Here is an 18,905-nt window from a genome sequence, read left to right as displayed (position 1 = left end):
TGAAACATTTTTTTTGGAAAAAAGATACACTAGCAAGTCAATTCAGGAAAATTGGCTTTTGGAGAATTAGTCTGCTTCCGCTCTTTTTGCTGGTCTCAGGATTTGCCCCTCCTTGGAGATCCACCCGCGTGGACACTCCTACACGGGGACACAGACGCACACACACACCACCGACAGGGGGCCGGGCACCCACCTGTCTAGAGATGATGAGTTTCCCCAGTGGCATGGGGGCTCCGTTTTCTGTCGCTATCCTCTTCAAGGTGGCGATGGCCTTCTCCTGATTCCCGGACAGCACGTCATACCTTGCGCTCTCCGGCAGCCACTGCGGGGACAGGTGTGGTAGGTCAGGATGGAACAGAACACTGTGTCCCAGCCACATACTCTCCTCAGGGTGTAGAGTCTCTAAGGGTGAGGGCTCTGGAGCTAGAGGGCTGGTTTCAAGTCCTGGCTCTGTCACTGATTATATGGGCTGTGCGACCTTGAGCAATTACTTGACCTCTCTGTGCGTCCATTTCCTCATCCATAGAATGGGGATAATGATAGATCCTACCTCTTAAAGGTTGTCGAGAGGGGGAAGTGAGATCATCTGAACAAAGTGCTTAGGACAATACCTGGAGTGGATTCGTGCAGTGATCATTGTTTCTGTTGCTATTATTATTATTATTAATCGGTCTTGCTGTCAGCGTTCCAAAAAAAGAATCTTTTTTTTTTAATTCTACATTAGTTTTTTTTTTTTAATATTTATTTATTTTTGAGAGAGACAGAGACAGAATGTGAGTGGGGGAGGAGCAGAGAAAGGGGAAGACACAGAATCCGAAGCAGGCTCCAGGCTCTGTGCCATCTGCACAGAGTCCAACACGGGGCTCGAACCCACGGACCGCAAGATCATGACCTGAGCCAAAGTCGGAGGCTCAACTGACTGATCCACCCAGGCACCCCCCAAAAAAAATAATCTTAAAAAGAATCCCTGCAGGACAGTGGCTGAAATGTAGTGAACAGCTGAATGGCAGAAAGCCAAGTGGCCAAGGTTGAGATTTTTTTTTTAATTTTTAAAATTTATTTTGGGATAGAGATAGAGAGACAGCATGCAGAGGAGGGGCAGAGTGATAGAGAGAGAGAGAGAGAGAGAGAATGCCAAGCAGCTCAGATGCGGAGCTAGAACGCACACACTGTGAGATAATGACCTGAGCCGAGGTTGGATGCCTAACCAACTGAGCCGCGGCGCAGGGGCCCCATAAAGATTGACACCTGTTAAAAGATACCTACAAAACACAGGACCGCGAAGAGCAGCAGCGGGAGGGCCGATAGGATGAGCAGCCAGCGCCAGCCCAGGCTGGGCATCACAAACACAGCCAGGATGACCTCGAACACCGTCCCGATGGCCCAGAAGACCTGGCATGGGAAAATGGGGTCAGTGATGGCAGCGGCATGGTCGACCCACAGGCAATGTCAGGGTCACTGTAGACAATGCTATTGATATGGGTCAGAGTTCTTGAGGTCAGCAAGGTCAGAATGGCCACCACCTTTCCTGTGGTCCATGTGGTTGGGACAGGGCCATCATGCTGTCCATCTCCTGAGGGGACCATCCACACTGTGTCATGTTTGCGTGGCAGCTCTCTGGTTAAGGAGATCAATGCCATCAATATCGTGTGAGGTCAATACGGTAAAGGACACACTGGTTTTTGTCTACTGACATCCATCTCTCGTGCCCAACAGGCCCCTGAGATCCTTTATCACAACTGCCTCTTCCCTGGAGTCCCTCACTCTCCTTTCCCACCTTGCTTTTTGTTTTTTGTTTTTTTTTTAATTTTTTTAATGTTTTATTTATTTTTGATACAGAGAGAGACAGAGCATGAGAAGGGGAGGGGCAGAGAGAGAAGGAGACACAGAACCAGAAGCAGGCTTCAAGCTCTGAGCTAGCTGTCAACACTGAGCCTGACGCGGGCTCGAACCCACGAATGTGAGATCTGACCTGCGCCGAAGTCGGAGGCTTAACTGACTGAGCCACCCAGGGGCCCCCCACCTTGCTTTTTGTATGGACTGCATCCACAGGCTCCCTGTCTTCCAGTTTTCCGCTGGGTACAGCCAATGGGGAGCCCAACAGGAAATGGGAGGGAGGGAGGAGGGAAAGAGATGTTGGGGCATTTACTCTGGCTCCCTCTCTGCGTGGCGGTCGTGGGTTGGCTGCACTTCTCGCCAGGTCCCAGCACCTGTCCAACAGCCCTGGACATACAACTCTCTCTCACTGTCTGTCTGTCTGTCTGTCTGTCTCTCTCTCTCTCTCCCTCTCTCCCTGGGCTGCTAATTACTTCCTGCCCTTCCCTGGCAACTGGCACTTCAGGCCTGGGGCTATTTAGAATTAGTCCCTATATCAAACCCTCTTCAAATTTTCCTAATTTGAGCATGCTGTCTCCTGCTCAGAGCCTACAACTACTGTCTATTGCCAAACGTGGCCCTTCAGCTTCTCTATCTGTTCTGGGAGATGCCAAGCACCTTCCTAAATCCTCTTTTGCTGAATTTAACCACAGTCCATTTCTGCGGCTGTCAACCAAGGGTGATAGTCAAAATGTCTAACAAACTGGTACAGTACCTATCAGCCCAGGATGGACACCAGACCCCAGTCATACACCCCCTGCCTGCCCTCAACACACACACACACACATACACACACACACACACACACACACACACACACACACCATGACTGTGTCAGGAGTTAACTCTTTAGGTGCTAGATTTAGTAACTCTTCAGATGCTGGATCATGGGAAGTTCTGGGAGTGGACAGGGTGTCAGGTGATGAGAGGGAATCGGGGACCAGGATCTGCTAGCACAGATGCATCTCAATATTTAAATAATTGGTTCGTCCACACCAGTTTGGACCAGATGACTACCCTCCTTATTGATCAGGGGTAGACGCAGTCTGGGTGGTAAGTTGGGGTCAATGTGATTAATATTGTCAATGTGCTCATGGTGACTTAGGGAGGTCAGAATGGCATCAGAGTCATCACTGGGGACATCAGTGTCAGAGAGGACAAATAAACTCTACTGCCACTGCATGGTGGAGGGGTCATTGGGCAGCTATGTATTTGCCTGGAGGTCTTCCAGAACTATGACTGGAAAATGGGTCATAAAACCTTGGCAGAAAGAAGGTCTGGGAGGGATGAGCTGGACCAAGGGACTTTTAAGGCAGCCTCTACATAAAGTCTACATAAAGAGACACTCACCAAGACACAGGTGAGCCTGGCTACAAGCAGGGGCAGAGGGTGATGATATGGATGGAGGACATGAGTTTTGATCCCCTTAGGCTTACCGTTCAACCCCAACTCTCAGATAAAAGCCATGTCCAGTCCAAGAACAAAATACCACCTGCCTGCCCCATTTTTTTAAAGAGACTGAATTTTTTTGTCCATTGAAAAATTTACCCATATTGCAAAAAGACCATGTCAGAATTGACATAATGGACCCATTTTAGTCTCCCCTGAATCTGTTATAGTTCTCTTCAACTCCCATGTCCTTATCTAGTGGCTCAAGACGCCTGAGAATCTCCCGCTCAGAGACTGAGCACTCTTGGGGAACCCACACCACCCTCCTTACCTCAATCAGCAAAATACACTTAGCTCTGGCCTTCATGGGAAGGAACTCGGCATACAGCGTCACCCTGGGGAAGCAGAGAGACAGGAAGAGAGTTAAGGTCAGGACTGAGTAAGAAGATTGCCCCAGCTTTCTGAATTTCTAGGCCAATATTCCTCTGAGGGTGGTCTGGGGACCACTGACCTCGGAATTCCTGGGAGGATGGCTATGTTCATAGATCCCTAGGACCCACCCCAAACCATCGGGAACAGACTCTCAAGTGGGGGGGTCTGGTATCTGCGTTCTTAGCCAACCCTCCACATGATTCTCAAATATAATAACTGCTGCCGTGAGCCCACAACCCAGCAAATACAGGGGAAAACAGGGTAGTGAGACAATGGGCAACTTCAATCTGGAACCATTATTCAGGTTTTCCCTATTATTCGTGTCCTGAAAAGTCTTAAAGAACACAGGCCTTTCATTCTGTAGGATGCCCCTCCTCTTAAGTCCATCTGATGTCTCCCTGTGACCAGACTCAGGCCATGTTTTCTTGGCGAGAACCCCACAGAAATGATACTAAGCTCTTTCCAGTGCCTCACATCAGGGCCATATGGTGTCAATTCATGTCGTCACTAATGACACTAACCGTCATCACTCAATCAAGATGGTGTCTGACAGATTTCTCCAACCTAAAGTTATCCTTTTTCCATTTGGGAGTACTTTGTGGGAAAAATTCGGAGATTATGCCAACAGCCTGTTCTCCCTAGGACCTCTACCCATCAGCTTTAGTATCCCATCCAGGGACAATTTCTGCCTGAATCTACTATGATGGTAACAGGTGGTATTTTTTAACTTTTCATTGTTCCTTCTACATTTAGAATTGATATTCTACTGTAAGGAGGGGTTTCCCTTTTCCCCTTCATCTATCCATCTACCTGCCTACCTACCTATCCATTCATTTAATCAGTATGGACCTGTGGATTCCTATTTTGTTCAGTGAGTTGTAACCCACTATTACCATTATTCTTTCGATGCTCAGACTGTCTCAGATATGGCTACTGGAAGACTTAAAAAAATTTTTTTTAGAAATGTTTATTTGTTTTTAAGAGAGCAAGAGAGACAGAGCACAAGCGAGGGAGGGGCAGAGAGAAGGAGACACAGAGTCTGAAGCAAGCTCCAGGCTCTGAGCTGTCAACACAGAGCTGACAGAGGGCTTGAACCCATGAACCCTGAGATCATGACCTGAGCTGAAGTCAGATGCTCAACTGACTGAGCCACCCGGGCACCCCTCACTGGAAGACCTTTTAATCCAATCCCTGTGTCTCTTTTACATGCCTCCATCATTCCTTGAGCTCTTCTTTACTTTCTGGCACAACACGGTGTCCAAGCTCATGGTGTGTTTTCCTTGTCCTAGGCATGGTGTCAGCCATTTGTCTAAGAGGTTCTGGTTCCTTCTGGTAGAGGACAGTATTTAGAAACCAAATACTGATGTCAGTGCTCAGTGTACTCCTTGCTACTGGGCTAACATGGCTTCTAGGCCTTCTCAGTGGATGCAGCTAAGAGATCTATCTATCTATCTATCTGTCTGTCTGTCTGTCTGTCTATCTATCTATCATCTATCTTGGTCTCTCCATTTCTCTCTCTCCACATGTACACAATACATCCATATGTTTCTATGTAAATGTATCTTAAAAAACCATGAGTTCATACTGATACTTTCAGCTCCAGTCCGACCAGAAGGTTAGGGTTCTTTCTAACCTTCCCGGGTTTCCATGTTTATAGTTCCCTTCTCCAGCATTGAGACACCTGGGTCTCATTATTCTCAATATATTTCTTATTTGCTCAGTCAATTTATTTGTTTGCCGAACGTAAGCAATGTGCCAGCTACACTGCTTGCCTCTTCCATCTACCTTCATGCCCCTTCCCCTGCTTTTCGCTTCTCCAGCCACTGGCCATCCTGGGAAGAAAAGGAAACTTCTAACTTCCCCATGCTGCCTTCCATTTTGTTAGGAAGAGGCTTTCTCTTTCCCCACATCTCTCACCTAAGTCAAGCATTGGAGCTACTAGATAGCTTCACGTTACTCTCCTGGCTCTTCATAAGGGAGGCCGGGTAGAGAGAGGCTAATTTCCATCAACCCTTTAGAGGTAGATGGTGCTGGTGACCTATCTGGACCTCCTGGGATATCCCTTTCCTGGTTCAGTGTGCCCAACTCTCAGCTGCCACTGCTGCTAATGGTTCCTACCTGCAACCCTCTTCTTGGATTCCTTTTGAGCAACTGGGGCTGCCTCATCAGAGAAGTGTCTAGGAGTTACAACCCTTCTCCCCAGGACAGACTGGTCTGTGCTTACAAAAGGCGTATTCCATTGCCTCGAGGTAGGACAGACCTTGTAGAACGATGACCACTCCTGAGTTCCTGTGTGATCTGCCCGAGTCTAGACGTCACCAGAAACCAGAGCTGTGCTTTGTCTTCCTTCCAACATTATTGACTCTTTCAGTGTTTTGCAGGCTCCTGAGAGCATTCCTTAAATAAGTCACTTATACAAGAGTCTCTGAGTAGCCTCTGCTTCTGTGGAATCCACTGAATGACATCTTTCCCTGCAGAACCTCTAACATTTTGAAAGTTGGCCTTAGCAATACCATTGAGGTTTAGGAACAGTTCTATCTCCAGTAAAAGTCCTTCTTAGGATAATGATAAAAGGATACCTCTGTCCAAAGAAGGAAGAATTCTTAGGAGCCTCAGAGGAAAGGCTATAGGGTTTAGTAGTTCAGATAGATACTCTATTTAGAAAAAAGTATGAAGAAAAAGTCGATGTCATCTAGTTTATTTCACAGTATAAGTATTTTAGCATATTCTTTCTGTCCTGATCTTTTGTTTTTATCTCTCTTTCTCAATTTCTCTCTGTAGCTAAAATCATACTCAAGAATTTTGAACCTAGGGCGCCTGGGTGGCTCAGTTGGTTAAGCGTCCAACTTCAGCTCACGGTCTGTGAGTCTGACCCCCACATCAGGCTCTGTGCTGACGGCTTCAGATTCTGTGTCCCCTCCCCGCAACTTGGTGCTGACAGCTCAGAGCTGAAGCCTGCTTTGGATTCTGTGTCCCCCCTGTCTCTCTCCCCCTCCCCTGCTTGTGCTCTGTGTCACTCTGTCTCTCAAAAATAAATAAATGTTAAAAATTTAATAAAAAATAAAGAATGTTGAACCTTACCTTTAATTTGATTCATAAATAGCATCACCATACCATTTAAAACCCTCTTACACACATATATTCCATCATATGCATGAACCATACTTGTCTTAATAATAGCTACTTTTTATTGAGGACCTACTATGTGCCAACATTCTTCTAGATATTTTACATGAATTATCTCACTCAGTAAACATCTCAGATCAATGGGGTAGATAATTATAATCCTCTGTATGTATTTTTTCAATTTTTAAAGTTTATTTATTTATTTTGAGAGCAAGAGAAGCAGGGCGGGGCAGAGAGAGAAAGAGGGAAAGAGAGAAAATCCCAAGCAGGCTCCACTGCCAGAGCAAAGCCTGAGGCGGGGCTCCAGCCCACGAAATGTGAGACCATGACCTGAGCCGAAATCAAAAGTCTGCAGCTTAACCAACTGAGCCCCCAAGGTGTCCCTGTGTGTGTGTGTTTTTTATTCCGATTTTCATCTCTAGATCTATCTACATGGGATAAATTCTTAGTTGACCAGGACCACAGAGCTAGTAAGTTAGTGAGTAGGGGAGCCAAAATTCTCACCCGGATCTGTCTATGGTTTCTAGCTCATCAAGCACTTCCCTATCTGGATGGTTTCACAATTTTAAACAATACTTTAATGAACATCTTTACGCTGAAAACATCTCTGTCTTCACGTGGTTTCCTTAGGCTAGGCCCTTGTTAAGTAGAATTTGTGCCAAAGCATATGCATATTTTTAAAGCTTTTGATACATATTACCAAAGTGGTCCCGAAAAACCTGTTCCAGCGTATGCACCCCCAAGTACCTCTCTCAGCAAAATCCATTAGGAATCTCATTAACTCAGTTCTGAGAATGGGGTCCAGATTACAGTGGTTGCAGAGATCACAGTGGTTACCATGGATGACTTCTTCGAGAATTTATGCTCTTTTACACATGGTGTGCTTGCATTATTTTAAAAACTCAGGGGTGCCTGGGTGGCTCAGTTGGTTAAGCATCCAACTTTTGCTCAGGTCATGATCTCACAGTGGTCCATGAGTTCGAACCCTGAGCTGTCAGCTCAGAGCCTAGAGCCTGCTTCAGATTCTGTGTGTGTCTCTCTCTATGCCCCTTCCATACCCCCCCTAAAAATCAGTAAACATTTTTTTAAAGCCAAAAATACCAGGAGTTTGCTTTGCAAACTTCCAGTCCCCTCTCTATGTAAATAAATACATTTAAGCAATATGTCTTTCTTTTTTCTTCCCTTTCCTCCCTCTGCCTCCCTTCCTCTCTCCCTCCTGTCCCTCCCCCTCCCTCATTTCCTTCTTCCATCCTGTCCTTCCTTCCTTCTTCCCTCCCTCCTTTCTCCCCTTCGTCCACTCCTCCTTCCCTCCCACACTGCATGCTGTCCGTGTCCATCCTGTATAAATACCCAACTCTTCCCACCGCCATGCCTGCCAATCCAGTTTCCGATCGCCAGTTCCTTGAACTCTGTCCTGAGCGCCTCCTCTGGTTATTAAAGCTTGCTCCGCCAAGCCCTGCCGCAGACTAGGAGGCCAGTTTGCCGGGGAATCTATAAACTTCCCAGGGGCAACTCTCAACAAATGATAGTTCCCGCTCCCTTAAAGAGGACAATCTGGAGACGTGGGTCACAGAATCTTCCAGAATAAACTGTTTCCTCTAGCTTCTCTGTGTCAGGATCTGCTTTCGATAAGACAATTGGGAAATCTTTCCATGTTAGTATACGTAGGTCTACTGCGTTATTTTTAAACAGCTGCAACCCTGTTGATTAACACTCAGGCTGTTTTCAATTTCTTGTTTTTGCCATGTCTGCCACAAGAAACCTCTTTTCCTGTCATTGTCGTGCCTCCCCCACCCCCATTTGGCCATTATTTATAGCAGTTCATAATGAAAATGAGCTGTTTGATCTTCATCCAAAGTATAGTGATTATTACCAGCACACTGAAGAATAAAAGAGCGAGCCACGAAAGTAGCAAAGCCAAGAAGCAGTTGATAGTGGCGTGAAAAAAATCCCCGCTGAAAACCATCACAGTTTCTAGCACTTGGCAATTAGAGATTTGCCATTTGGATCACATGCTTGGAAAGAAGTGACCTGTGATCTCCATTTGGCATTTCTGCTTGGTCTTAAAGAGCAACGGCAGTGCTAAGGAGGGTGTGTGAGCAAGCTCCATCTAGATATCAATCTGAAGAATGTCCTGAAGAGGTTTCGGTGGGGGGGGGGAGGACTAGCAACCTGGAGTATTAATCTGTAAGAGCGGCTAACACACGTAAGGCAGGCCTGCCTCCATTCTCCTAGTGAAGTGGCATTTCTACCGAAATACACAGCACCCTCTGCTGGAAATGATAAATGTTCTGCCCTGGTGCCAGTCTCTTCTGTATGTGTTGTTTGTATTTGCCATTAGCGGCAATGATCTTTTTTTTTTTAACATTTATTTATTTTTGAAAGACAGAGAGAGACAGAGTGGGTGGGGGAGGGGCCGAGAGAGGGAGACACAGAATCTGAAGCAGGCTCCAGGCTCGAGCTGCCAGCACAGAGCCCGATGTGGGGCTCGAACTCATGGACTGTGAGATCGTGACCTGAGCTGAAGTTGGGTGCTTAATCGATAGAGCCACCCAGGTGCCACCGGCAATGATCATTTTTTGACGCTTATTTGAATTTTCTAAATTTCCAAAAACAAACATATGTTGTTTGTAATGATAAAAATAAAGTTATTTTCAGGGCGCCTGGGTGGCTCAGTTGGTTAAGTGTCTGACTCTTGATTTCTGCTCAGGTCATGATCTCACAGTCATGAGATGGAGCCCCGTGTTGGGCTCCTTGCCAAGTATGGTACCTGCTTGGGATTCTCTCTTCTCTCTCTGCCCCCATCCCCACCCCCACTCACACTCTCTCTATCTCTCCCTCTCTCTCAAAATAAATAAACATTTTTTAAAAATCTTAAAAAAAGTAAAGTTACTTTTAATTTCCTTGCTTGAGTTAAAGTCTCTTCCCTCTTGAAGTTTCTCCATAGAAAGAAACGGTTATTATTTGACATTCTAAATGTGATCCTCTTTCCAGTCTTTTCTTATTAAAGGTTTTTTTTAAACTTTATTTTTAGAGAGAGCAACCAGGGGAGAGGCAGAAAGAGGGGAGAGAGAGAAGGCCAAGCAGGCTCCAAACTGTCAGTGCAGAGCCTGACGCAGGGCTTGAACCCACAAACCATGAGATCATGACCTGAGCCAAGATCAAGAGTTGGATGCTCAACTGACTGAGCCACCTAGGTGTCCCTCCAGTCTTTTTTTTTTTGTTGTTAATTTTTAAAAACATTTATCCATTTTTTGAGAGAGAGGGAGATAGCATGAGCAGGAGACGGGCAGAGAGAGAGGGAGACACAGGATTCAAAGGAGGCTCCAGGATCTGAGCTGCCAGCACAGAGCCCAAGGTGGGGCTTGAACCCAGGAACCCTGAGATCATGAGCCCAGCTGAAGTCAGACACTCAACTGACTGAGCCACCCAGGCGCCCCCCTTCAGTCTTAATTAAAGGGAATAGAAACTTCTCTGAACCTCCAGTTCTGTATCTCCAGAATCATCTCCAAATCAGTATCAGGGACCCAGGGCACATTAATGCTTTATCAGGATCTTCTGACTCTATAAGCTCAGAATCCTCTACAACATCTGTTTAAATGTAAGAGCCTTGGCATTAGACGGGCCTGGACTGGAGGCTGGTTTCTCTGGTGGTGGATCGTCTGCACGAGGCGGCCCGCTGTGTCCCCTCCCTGTGTCACTCCATGCAAAGTTTATTTCCCATCCCTTGAATCTGGGCGTTGAGACTCGCTCCTGATCGGCAGAACGCTGCAGAAGTGATATTGTGCCCGTGCCAAGCTGGGGCCTCAAGACGCTTCATGGCGTTTGCTGGCTCACCGGAACCCCTGCCTAGGGACCACGTGACCAGGTCCTGGGCTAGCCAGCCAGAGTTTGACAGGCTTGTGGAGCACCGACGACTCTGCCGTGGCCATGCTGGCCTGGCCGGCCTCCCTCCGATTCACCAGTGGACTAGAGACACAGGAGTGAGCCCTGCTGAGCCCAGAACAACCAAACTGCCCAACCGCAAAAATCCTGAGGTCAGTAAACTGCTGTTAAGCCATAAATGTTGGGGTGGTTTGTTACAAGGCAAGAGGTAGCTCCACACTCCGCTCAGTAACCATTTGGCCTTAAGCAAGTCACGTAGGATCTCCATCTCCAGCCCTGTTTTCTCATCTGTAAACTGGGGATGATGATAAGGTTGTTAATGATGTGGTGCAAAGAGAACACTTAGCATAGTGCCTAGCCCTTGGTAAGCTCTTAGTGGACAATACTATGATCATCATGATCATTCTTTCTCTACTCTGGGGGAGGGAATAAAGGAAAGAAGAAAAAGAGGGAGGGGAAGCCTGGCTGGCTCAGTTGGTAGAGCACGTGACTCTTGATCTGGGGGTTGTGGGTTCGAGCCCCAGGTTGGGGGCTAATCTTTAAAAAAATTAGGGGTTGCTGGGTGATTCAGTCAGTTAAGTGTCTGACTCTTGATTTTGGCTCAGGTCATGATCTCATAGTTTGTGAGACTGAGTACCGTGTCCAGCTCTGTGCTGACAGTGAGCCACCTGCTTGGGATTCTCTCTCTCCCTCTCTTTCTGCTCCTCCCTCACTCATGCTCTCTCTCAAAATAAACATTAAAAAATTTTTTAATTATAAAAATAAAAAGAAGGAAAGGAGGAAGCAGAGGGATGGACTGTTTATTAATAATATAGTCTGCAGGTAAGATGATGGATGTTAACTGAACTTACTGAGGTGATCATTTTGCAAGATGTGTAAGTCAAGGCATTATGCTGTGTGCCTTGAACATATAGTGCTGGGTGTCACTAAAACTGAAAGAAAAACAATTTTTAGTTTCAAATAATATCAATTGTATTTTCACTAATAATCCATTGTGGGACTTCGGCTTGTTGGATTTTTAAAAACTATACAGCAAAATCTTACCCATTTGGTTTTGCCAGGTGGTGCAAAGCCTAAGTGATTGGAAACGCTGAGTTACATTTAATTACGTAAAAATATCTTCAACTAGGGGTGCCTGGGTGGCTCAGTTGGTGAAGCATCTGACTCTTGATTTTGGCCCAGGTCACGATTTCACAGTTTGTGAGATCGAGCCCTGAGTTGGGCACCTGCTTGGGATTCTCTCTCTCCCTCTCTTGATACTTCCCTGCTTGCACTCGTGCGCGCGCGCTCTCTCTCTGTCTCTCCAGATAAATAAATAAACATTGCAAATAATCTTCAACTAAAAAAATGTCTTCAACTAAATGTTTCCAAATAATGAACTTAAGGGAGACATTTTTAGAACTAGTTAAGAGCACTGCATAATTAAAGCATCATTGTTTTTTATGTAAATAGATGGAGCGGAGGTGCTGGGAAGCTAATGGCTCTCTTGGGTGACTAAATATTTCTCCTGTCATTTTGTTTCTGTGTTTTATTTGCTCTCTCACAGACAAAAGAGCGTTGGAGTGGAGTATTTAAGAGAATATATTTGCAGTGTCAAGGGATGTTTAAATCTAAGCTCTGCCATTTGTTAGCTATGTGACCTTGGGCGCGTTAATTATTTTTTAAAGTTTTACTTATTTATTTTGAGACAGAGAGCCAGCGAGCAGGGGAGGGGCAGAGAGACAGGGAGACAGAGAATCCCAAGCAGGCTCTGCACTGTTTGCACAGAGCCCAAGGTGGGGCTCACAAACCGTGAGAGATCATGACCTGAGCCTAAATCAAGAGTTGGATGCTTAACTGACTGAGCCACCCAGGTGCCCAATGTTACTTATTTTTTTTAAAGCCCTACATTTCTTATCTGCAAAATGGGGATACTAATATCTATGTCTTGAGGCTCTGTGGAGAAAGCACATGGTCCAGTGCTTGGGAAGTAGTAATAGTTCAAGAAACAAACAGAAGGGCTGTGGTCACATTGAGCAAATGAACCGTAAATGGGAGGGGTGGGGGCTGGGAGCAGCCAGGCAATCTGAGGACCCTCACGACATGAGGGGTAAAGGCCCTCCCAGCTGCTTCTTAATTTTATCCCCTGGGGTCCTGTCCTATCTCTACCCTTTGCATTTTTAGGAGGGGATTTTTCTCTCTTCTAGTTACTCTGCCATTGGAATGCTGTCTGCCTACAGTCTTCCAGAGGTTCTTCAACATGTCTGGTCAGCTGGTGGCACCCTTTTCTTGCTTTCCAGTATTATTAAAGATCTGTTTCTTACGCCTTTTATGACATTTCCAGAAAATGTAGAGGAGGAGGAGAAAACAGGTGCCTCTCATTCCACCATTTCAAACAAGAATCACTGGACATTCTGAATACGGAGTTCCTTTCCCTCTCCTCTGATGGGAACAGAATCTGGGAAGCTGGCTGGAGACTGGCTCTGTCATCACCTACCTGAGCGCCCCTGGGAAGGGAATTTAATGTGTACTTGCATGAGCGCCTTCCTTCCAGCCGCTGGGGGAAAACCGTCCCTTAGTCAATGAATGGCTCGTGAATGGGGCAGTGGCGGCATCTGCATGAACTCCTGGAGTTGGTCCAGACATGGAGGACACTGGCCACAAGCCCTGCCAGCCCAGATTTATGGGCTTGGCTTAATGGTCTTTGCCTCGAGCTTTAGTGGTTTTTAAACCCATCCTAGGTCCGGGAGTATATGTCAGACGCCTACTTTGCAGAGCCCTGGGGGGATCGATCATGAATAGGGAGGGAAGGGCTGAAAACTGAGAGCCATTCACTGCGCTTCCAGCCACTAAGTGGCAGAAAGAATCTGGGTATTAGTTCCCATGTTAAATCCATGTGGTCACATCTCCTGTCCCCATTTATTCTTTCCATAATTCCCTTGAGTCCAACACCCATCACACTGACACCCCAGCTTATCAAAGTCTTTGGCAGACCAGACACGTGCTAACCTTCACTAAGTGCTCTGCTGGGCGCTGTCCCAGGTACTTCACACGTGTTGCCATTTAATATTCTAAGTGACCCCCATGAGGTAGGTATGCTATCATTCGTCCTCATTTTAGAGATGCAGAAACTGAGGCATAGAAAGGTTTAGTGACTTGCCTAAGGGCACACAGCTATTCTGTGGCAGTCAGGATGCAAATCTGGGAACCATGACCTAGCCATTCTACTTCAGTGTTGGCATTACCCTTCACGAGCCCCTCTCCTAGTCTTCCCCAATCGTGATGCTCAACAGGCTCAAGAAATCAACCAGCGAACTGTTAACCCACAAGAGGCTATGGCCAGATCCTCACACACCAAAGCCAATCTTGCTGTTTTTGTGGCCGTAGAACCAACCCACCAGCAGCAGAGACCAACACAGAGCCTGCAGGGTGGAACCATCCCATGTCACATGGCAGCAAGTTATTTATGGTGGACATCTTCCATTTTGGAAGGACAGTGACTCATCGTGACTGGAATTGGCACCTATTCCGGGTATTGGTTTGCCTTTCCTGCCAGCAAGCACCGTTATCTGAGGGCTTTTACACAGAATCCCACATAATAGTGCTTGAGACCTAAGAAGCCCATACACATCAAAGGAGATGCAACAGCAGGTCCATGACCATGGAATCCACTGGTCCTATTATATCTTATGCCACCTTGAAACTGATGGCTTGAGAGAGGGATGGAACAGCCTCTTGAAGGTGCCACAGAGGCATCAGCTTGGAGATGAAGCCCAGCGAGAATGGGTTACTGTCTTCTGGGACACAATACAACCTTAAATCAATGCCCATAATGTGATGCTGTATAGAAAGAATACATCATTCTGAAATCAAAGGGTTGAAGGAGGAATTTGTACATCCCCTACCTGTGGGTTTATAGGTCCTGCCTGCGGATACCGCAAGAATCCCAATAGACTTTAAGCAATGCCTGCCACCTAGTGACTTTGGATTCCTTGTGTCAGGAAAGAGAGTCAGCATTCTGTCTGAGGAATTGGGCATTAGGAGGTGGTATGGTTATTGTTATCTAATGGGGAGCCCAGGTGGTAACACCAGACATCTCTTGGTAATCCCCTGCCCGATTTTGGTATTAAATGGACAAGCAGCAGCTATGGCCTGGGTAGGGCATGGTGACTCAGGTATAGAGTCTGGATCACCCCACCAGGGGTAGACCATCTTGATCAGTGGATGTGCCGGCCAAGGCAAGGGGAACCTGGAATGAGTAGTGGGAGAGGGAGACACGAGGCATCAGTTGTAGCTATGAGGCCAGCAGCAATAGCAGATGACTACAGGTTGTTCCACTAGCCGTGGGACATGGTCTTTTCAGAGAAAAGACCAACCAGAATCCTGGAGAAGCTGTTCCCAGATGGGGTGAGATTATATGCAGCAAGTGGGTCTAACAGGTGCAAGGGGTGGACTGTCAAGGGTGCTGCAATGAGACCGCCTGGACCCCCCGTCAGGACTGATGCACATGCTCCCTCTGCAGTGACCAGAAGGCTTACTTGCTAGGACCTCAGAACTGAGTTCTTGCAGGAATTGCCCTGGCCCAAAGTAGCTGCCTTGCCCAAGGTCATGCCCCCTCCTTGAGGGCAGTCCAATGCGGCTGATATGAGGGTGCAGGGGTCAATTTGGAACAACTCCAAGGAGCCACCCCAGCTCTGGAACTCCTACAGGATCAGCTGTACTCAACTCGTCCCTCTGCTCATTCCTGGTTTTCTCACTCCCCTGCAGATGCTGATCTCAATAACCACGCGCTCACTACTCTCCATCTCACATTCTGTTCCCCGAGACCCCCACTTGCAACGGGGACCATGTCTGCCTTGCTCACTGCTGTACCCCCAGCATCTAGGGCAACGTAGTTGACTGGCTGCCTGTCTGGAAGGCCAGAGCTGGGTGTCTACTTACGACTGGGGGACCCCTCCGATCCCGAAGCCCACCAGGCCTCGGAGCACCAGGATCCAGCTGTACACGGGCGCAAAAGCACTGAGGATGCCATAGTACAGGGTCCAGAGCACGCTGATCTTCAGCCCCTGTGGAGAAGGAAGACACCGAGTCACAGGGCTTCTCAGCACCTCCAGGTCACGTGGCCCCTGAGCGCACTGGAAGCCATCAATAGCATCATCCTACAGGGTAACCCACACAACCAAGGGGACCCAAGGGGTTCTCTGTGTGATGGTGCCAACCCCTGGCGGGGATGTGTGGGGAAACTGTGGGGCATTCTTGCTTGTCTCAATGATCGGCATTGAATATACACGGACCTGAGATGTCAGATGTCCCACAGCGCCTGACTCAGTGACTCAGGTCCTGCGTCCTGCCTCATCTCAAACTGAACTTTCTACCTGACTGTCATGCCGCTGGAAACTACGATTATCTGCACCTTGACCTTCACTCTATTTTATATACAAATAAGATTTGGGGGAGGATATAGTTTGAATATATACTTAATTTTGCAGGAGTGCAACTTCTAGGTAAATCAAAGGAAGTTGGTGCATGGCTTTATCTGGAACTTTCCAAACTTGTTCATCATTTCAGAAAGCTGTGTTGTCCGTGGCAACACTGCATATGGTATTTGAGTCACTGAGAGAACACTTCGGTATCTGTCTGCATTCCCTGGGTTTCTGTGTGTATCTATGAATAGACTGATCTAAACCTATTTCAAATGTCAAATATAAAGAGAAAAGCATCAACAAAATTCAATTAAATACAAGCTTACTTATGACCGAGGACAAATATTAACCACTTTTTTTTATTCCCTAGGCAATTGTACACATTTGCATTTTGAAAATAAATCTTATTTAATTAATTGCTCTCTTTAAGCAAATTCTCTATCCTATCGTGGTTGGGAATTATATCTGATTTCTTTTATTTTTCATATTTTTATACCCAATTTCCTCTAAAGATTATGTGAGTGGTTACTTTATTTTTGAAATGATTTCTGGACAACTAAAGGGCATTATTAAAAGTTTTTATAGCATTTTCTTTTTTTATTAAAATTCTTTAAATGTTTACTTATTTTTTATTACTTTTTATTTGTTTTTGAGAGACAGAGAGAGACAGTGCGAGCAGGGGAGGGTCAGAGAAAGAGGGAGACACAGAATCTGAAGCAGGCTCCAGGCCCTGAGCTAGCTGTCAGCACAGAGCCCGACGCGGGGCTCAAACCCACAAACTATGAGATCATGACCTGAGCCGAAGCTGGACGCTTAACCAACTGAGCCACCCAGGTACCCCAAATGTTTATTTATTTTTGAGAGGGGGGAGGGGTAGAGAGAGGGGGACAGAGGATCTGAAGTGGGATCTGCACTGACAGCAGCGATTCAAATGTGAGGCTGGACTCATGAACAACCTCAGACGCTCAACCGACTGAGCCACCCAGGTGCCCCTAGAACACTTTCTGAATAAAGGGGACATTGTATTTGATGGGGTTGAGAACCACCAAGAGACACAACGCTGTGAGCCAAAACAGCGCGTATGCTGGGAATGTTAATTACTCTTAGAGACTGAGAAAAAATTATGGGTGAAGTCAATTTAAAATGGGATTTTTATTTTCTTTAATATTTGTTTATTTTTGAGACAGAGACAATGTAGAGCATGTGAGCAAGTGGGGGAGGGGCATAGAGAGGGAGAGAGAATCCCAAGCAGGTTCCGCACGGTCAGTGCAGGGCCCCACTGGGGCTCAAACTCAAGAACACGAGATCATAACCTGAGCCCAAGTCAGGCGCTTAACCAACTGAGCCACACAAATGCCCCTAAAATGGGATTTTCATATCACACCAATACCAGAGGCATTATGGAGAGGAACGCAAATTTTATGTGGATTTTAGACCTGTAATATGGAGTCCAGGCAGCTCTCTTTCTGTGGTACTTCTCCCAGATCCAGCTTTGAGTTCACGTTCCTGTCGCCTCGGGGGAAAGCGTGAGCATAGTGATTTTAGCTTTAAAATTAAAATGGACAGGGGTGCCTGGCTGGCTCGGTAGGAAGGGCATGTGACTCTTGATCTCAGGGTGGTCAGTTCGAGCCCAGCGTGCTGCTAGGTGTAGAGATTACTTAAATAAATAAACTTTAAAAAATGAAAAAGGATTAAGAGGGAACAGAGAAGAAATTTGGAGGTCTGCCAGACGATTTCCAGGCTCTCGGGAAATGATCTTAAGTGGTAGGGGGAATATTTTAAATAACTTGCATTACCTTGCGAGAAAGTGATTTCTTTTCATTTCCATCATTATTCTTCTGATTATGTCCAAGAGAAAGTATCCACGTGGTGCTAATCTGTCTTTAACGCCTTTTTAAACACCTGCTAATCTCTTTTTAACAGACTGGGCAGTGGGGGCTACCGGAACTGACTAGAATTTAGCAAAGTTGTGGTTTTCATTGTATTTATTTATTTTTAGTTTATTAAATGTGGATTTATTTTTGAGAAAGAGAGACAGAGCATGAGCAGGGGAGGGGCAGAGAGAGAGGGAGACGCAGAATCTGAAGCTGGCTCCAGGCTCTGAGCTAGCTGTCAGCACAGAGCCCGATGCGGGACTGGAACTCATGAACTGTGAGATCATGACCTGAGCCAAAGTTGGAGGCTTAGCCACCTGAGCCACCCAGGTGCCCCTTCATTGTATTTATGTTTGCTGATATTTCCTATTTACCCAATTGCTACTGATTTCCTATTTAAGACTCCCTCTAAAGTTTCCTTTTCCAAAAACATGCATTTGAGTTTGTTTTTTTAAACAAAGTTGCTATAAAGAAAGATATTAAGTGTGTACCAAAACAGGTGGGCTAGGAATTAGGAAAGCCTCAAAAGCTCTGGATCTATTGGAACAATAATAAAGCAACGTTTCTGCTAAAACCCACGACTATGAAATCAGTACCTGCCACACATAGGCTTATGCCCTTTCTTTTGGCTTAAGCTAATTTAAGAGGGGTTTGCTTCCTTGGAACCCAAGGAGTCTTAAATCAGAAATAGGATGTCATTAGCAGCAGAGAAAGTGAAAGGAAAGAAGGAAAACAGAGCAGGAGAAGAGGTGAGGGTAAGAGAAAAGGGCACCCAGATTGGCCCCTGAAAGCTAAGCCTCCCTCTAGGGACCACCTAGGAGCTGCATTATCCCGTGGGGGTCACCAAGTGACCCAACACTAGACAGCACAGACCTGTGTGCTGACCTGTCCTGTGGGGTCACAGCAGACTGCAGCCGGCTCT

At 46.4% G+C, this 18,905-nt stretch overlaps 1 protein-coding gene across 1 annotated transcript in view; it reads right to left on the bottom strand.

Moving 5' to 3' along the window:
* Positions 1-18,905, bottom strand: part of SVOP (SV2 related protein) — a 76,343-nt gene that overhangs the window by 20,334 nt on the left and 37,104 nt on the right. The window contains exons 6-9 of the mRNA XM_029922527.1: positions 15,628-15,752; positions 3,596-3,659; positions 1,267-1,392; positions 194-322 (exon numbers count right to left, since the gene is read on the bottom strand). Of these exons, the coding sequence (XP_029778387.1) occupies positions 194-322; positions 1,267-1,392; positions 3,596-3,659; positions 15,628-15,752 (444 nt within the window). The remainder of the gene's footprint in view (positions 1-193; positions 323-1,266; positions 1,393-3,595; positions 3,660-15,627; positions 15,753-18,905) is intronic.

Source organism: Suricata suricatta, chromosome 14 (assembly GCF_006229205.1).
Source record: "Suricata suricatta isolate VVHF042 chromosome 14, meerkat_22Aug2017_6uvM2_HiC, whole genome shotgun sequence".
In the NCBI taxonomy this organism is placed as follows: Eukaryota; Metazoa; Chordata; class Mammalia; order Carnivora; family Herpestidae; genus Suricata; species Suricata suricatta.
Note: the sequence above shows the minus strand (reverse complement) of the source record. Positions and strands in the feature narration are given on the sequence as shown.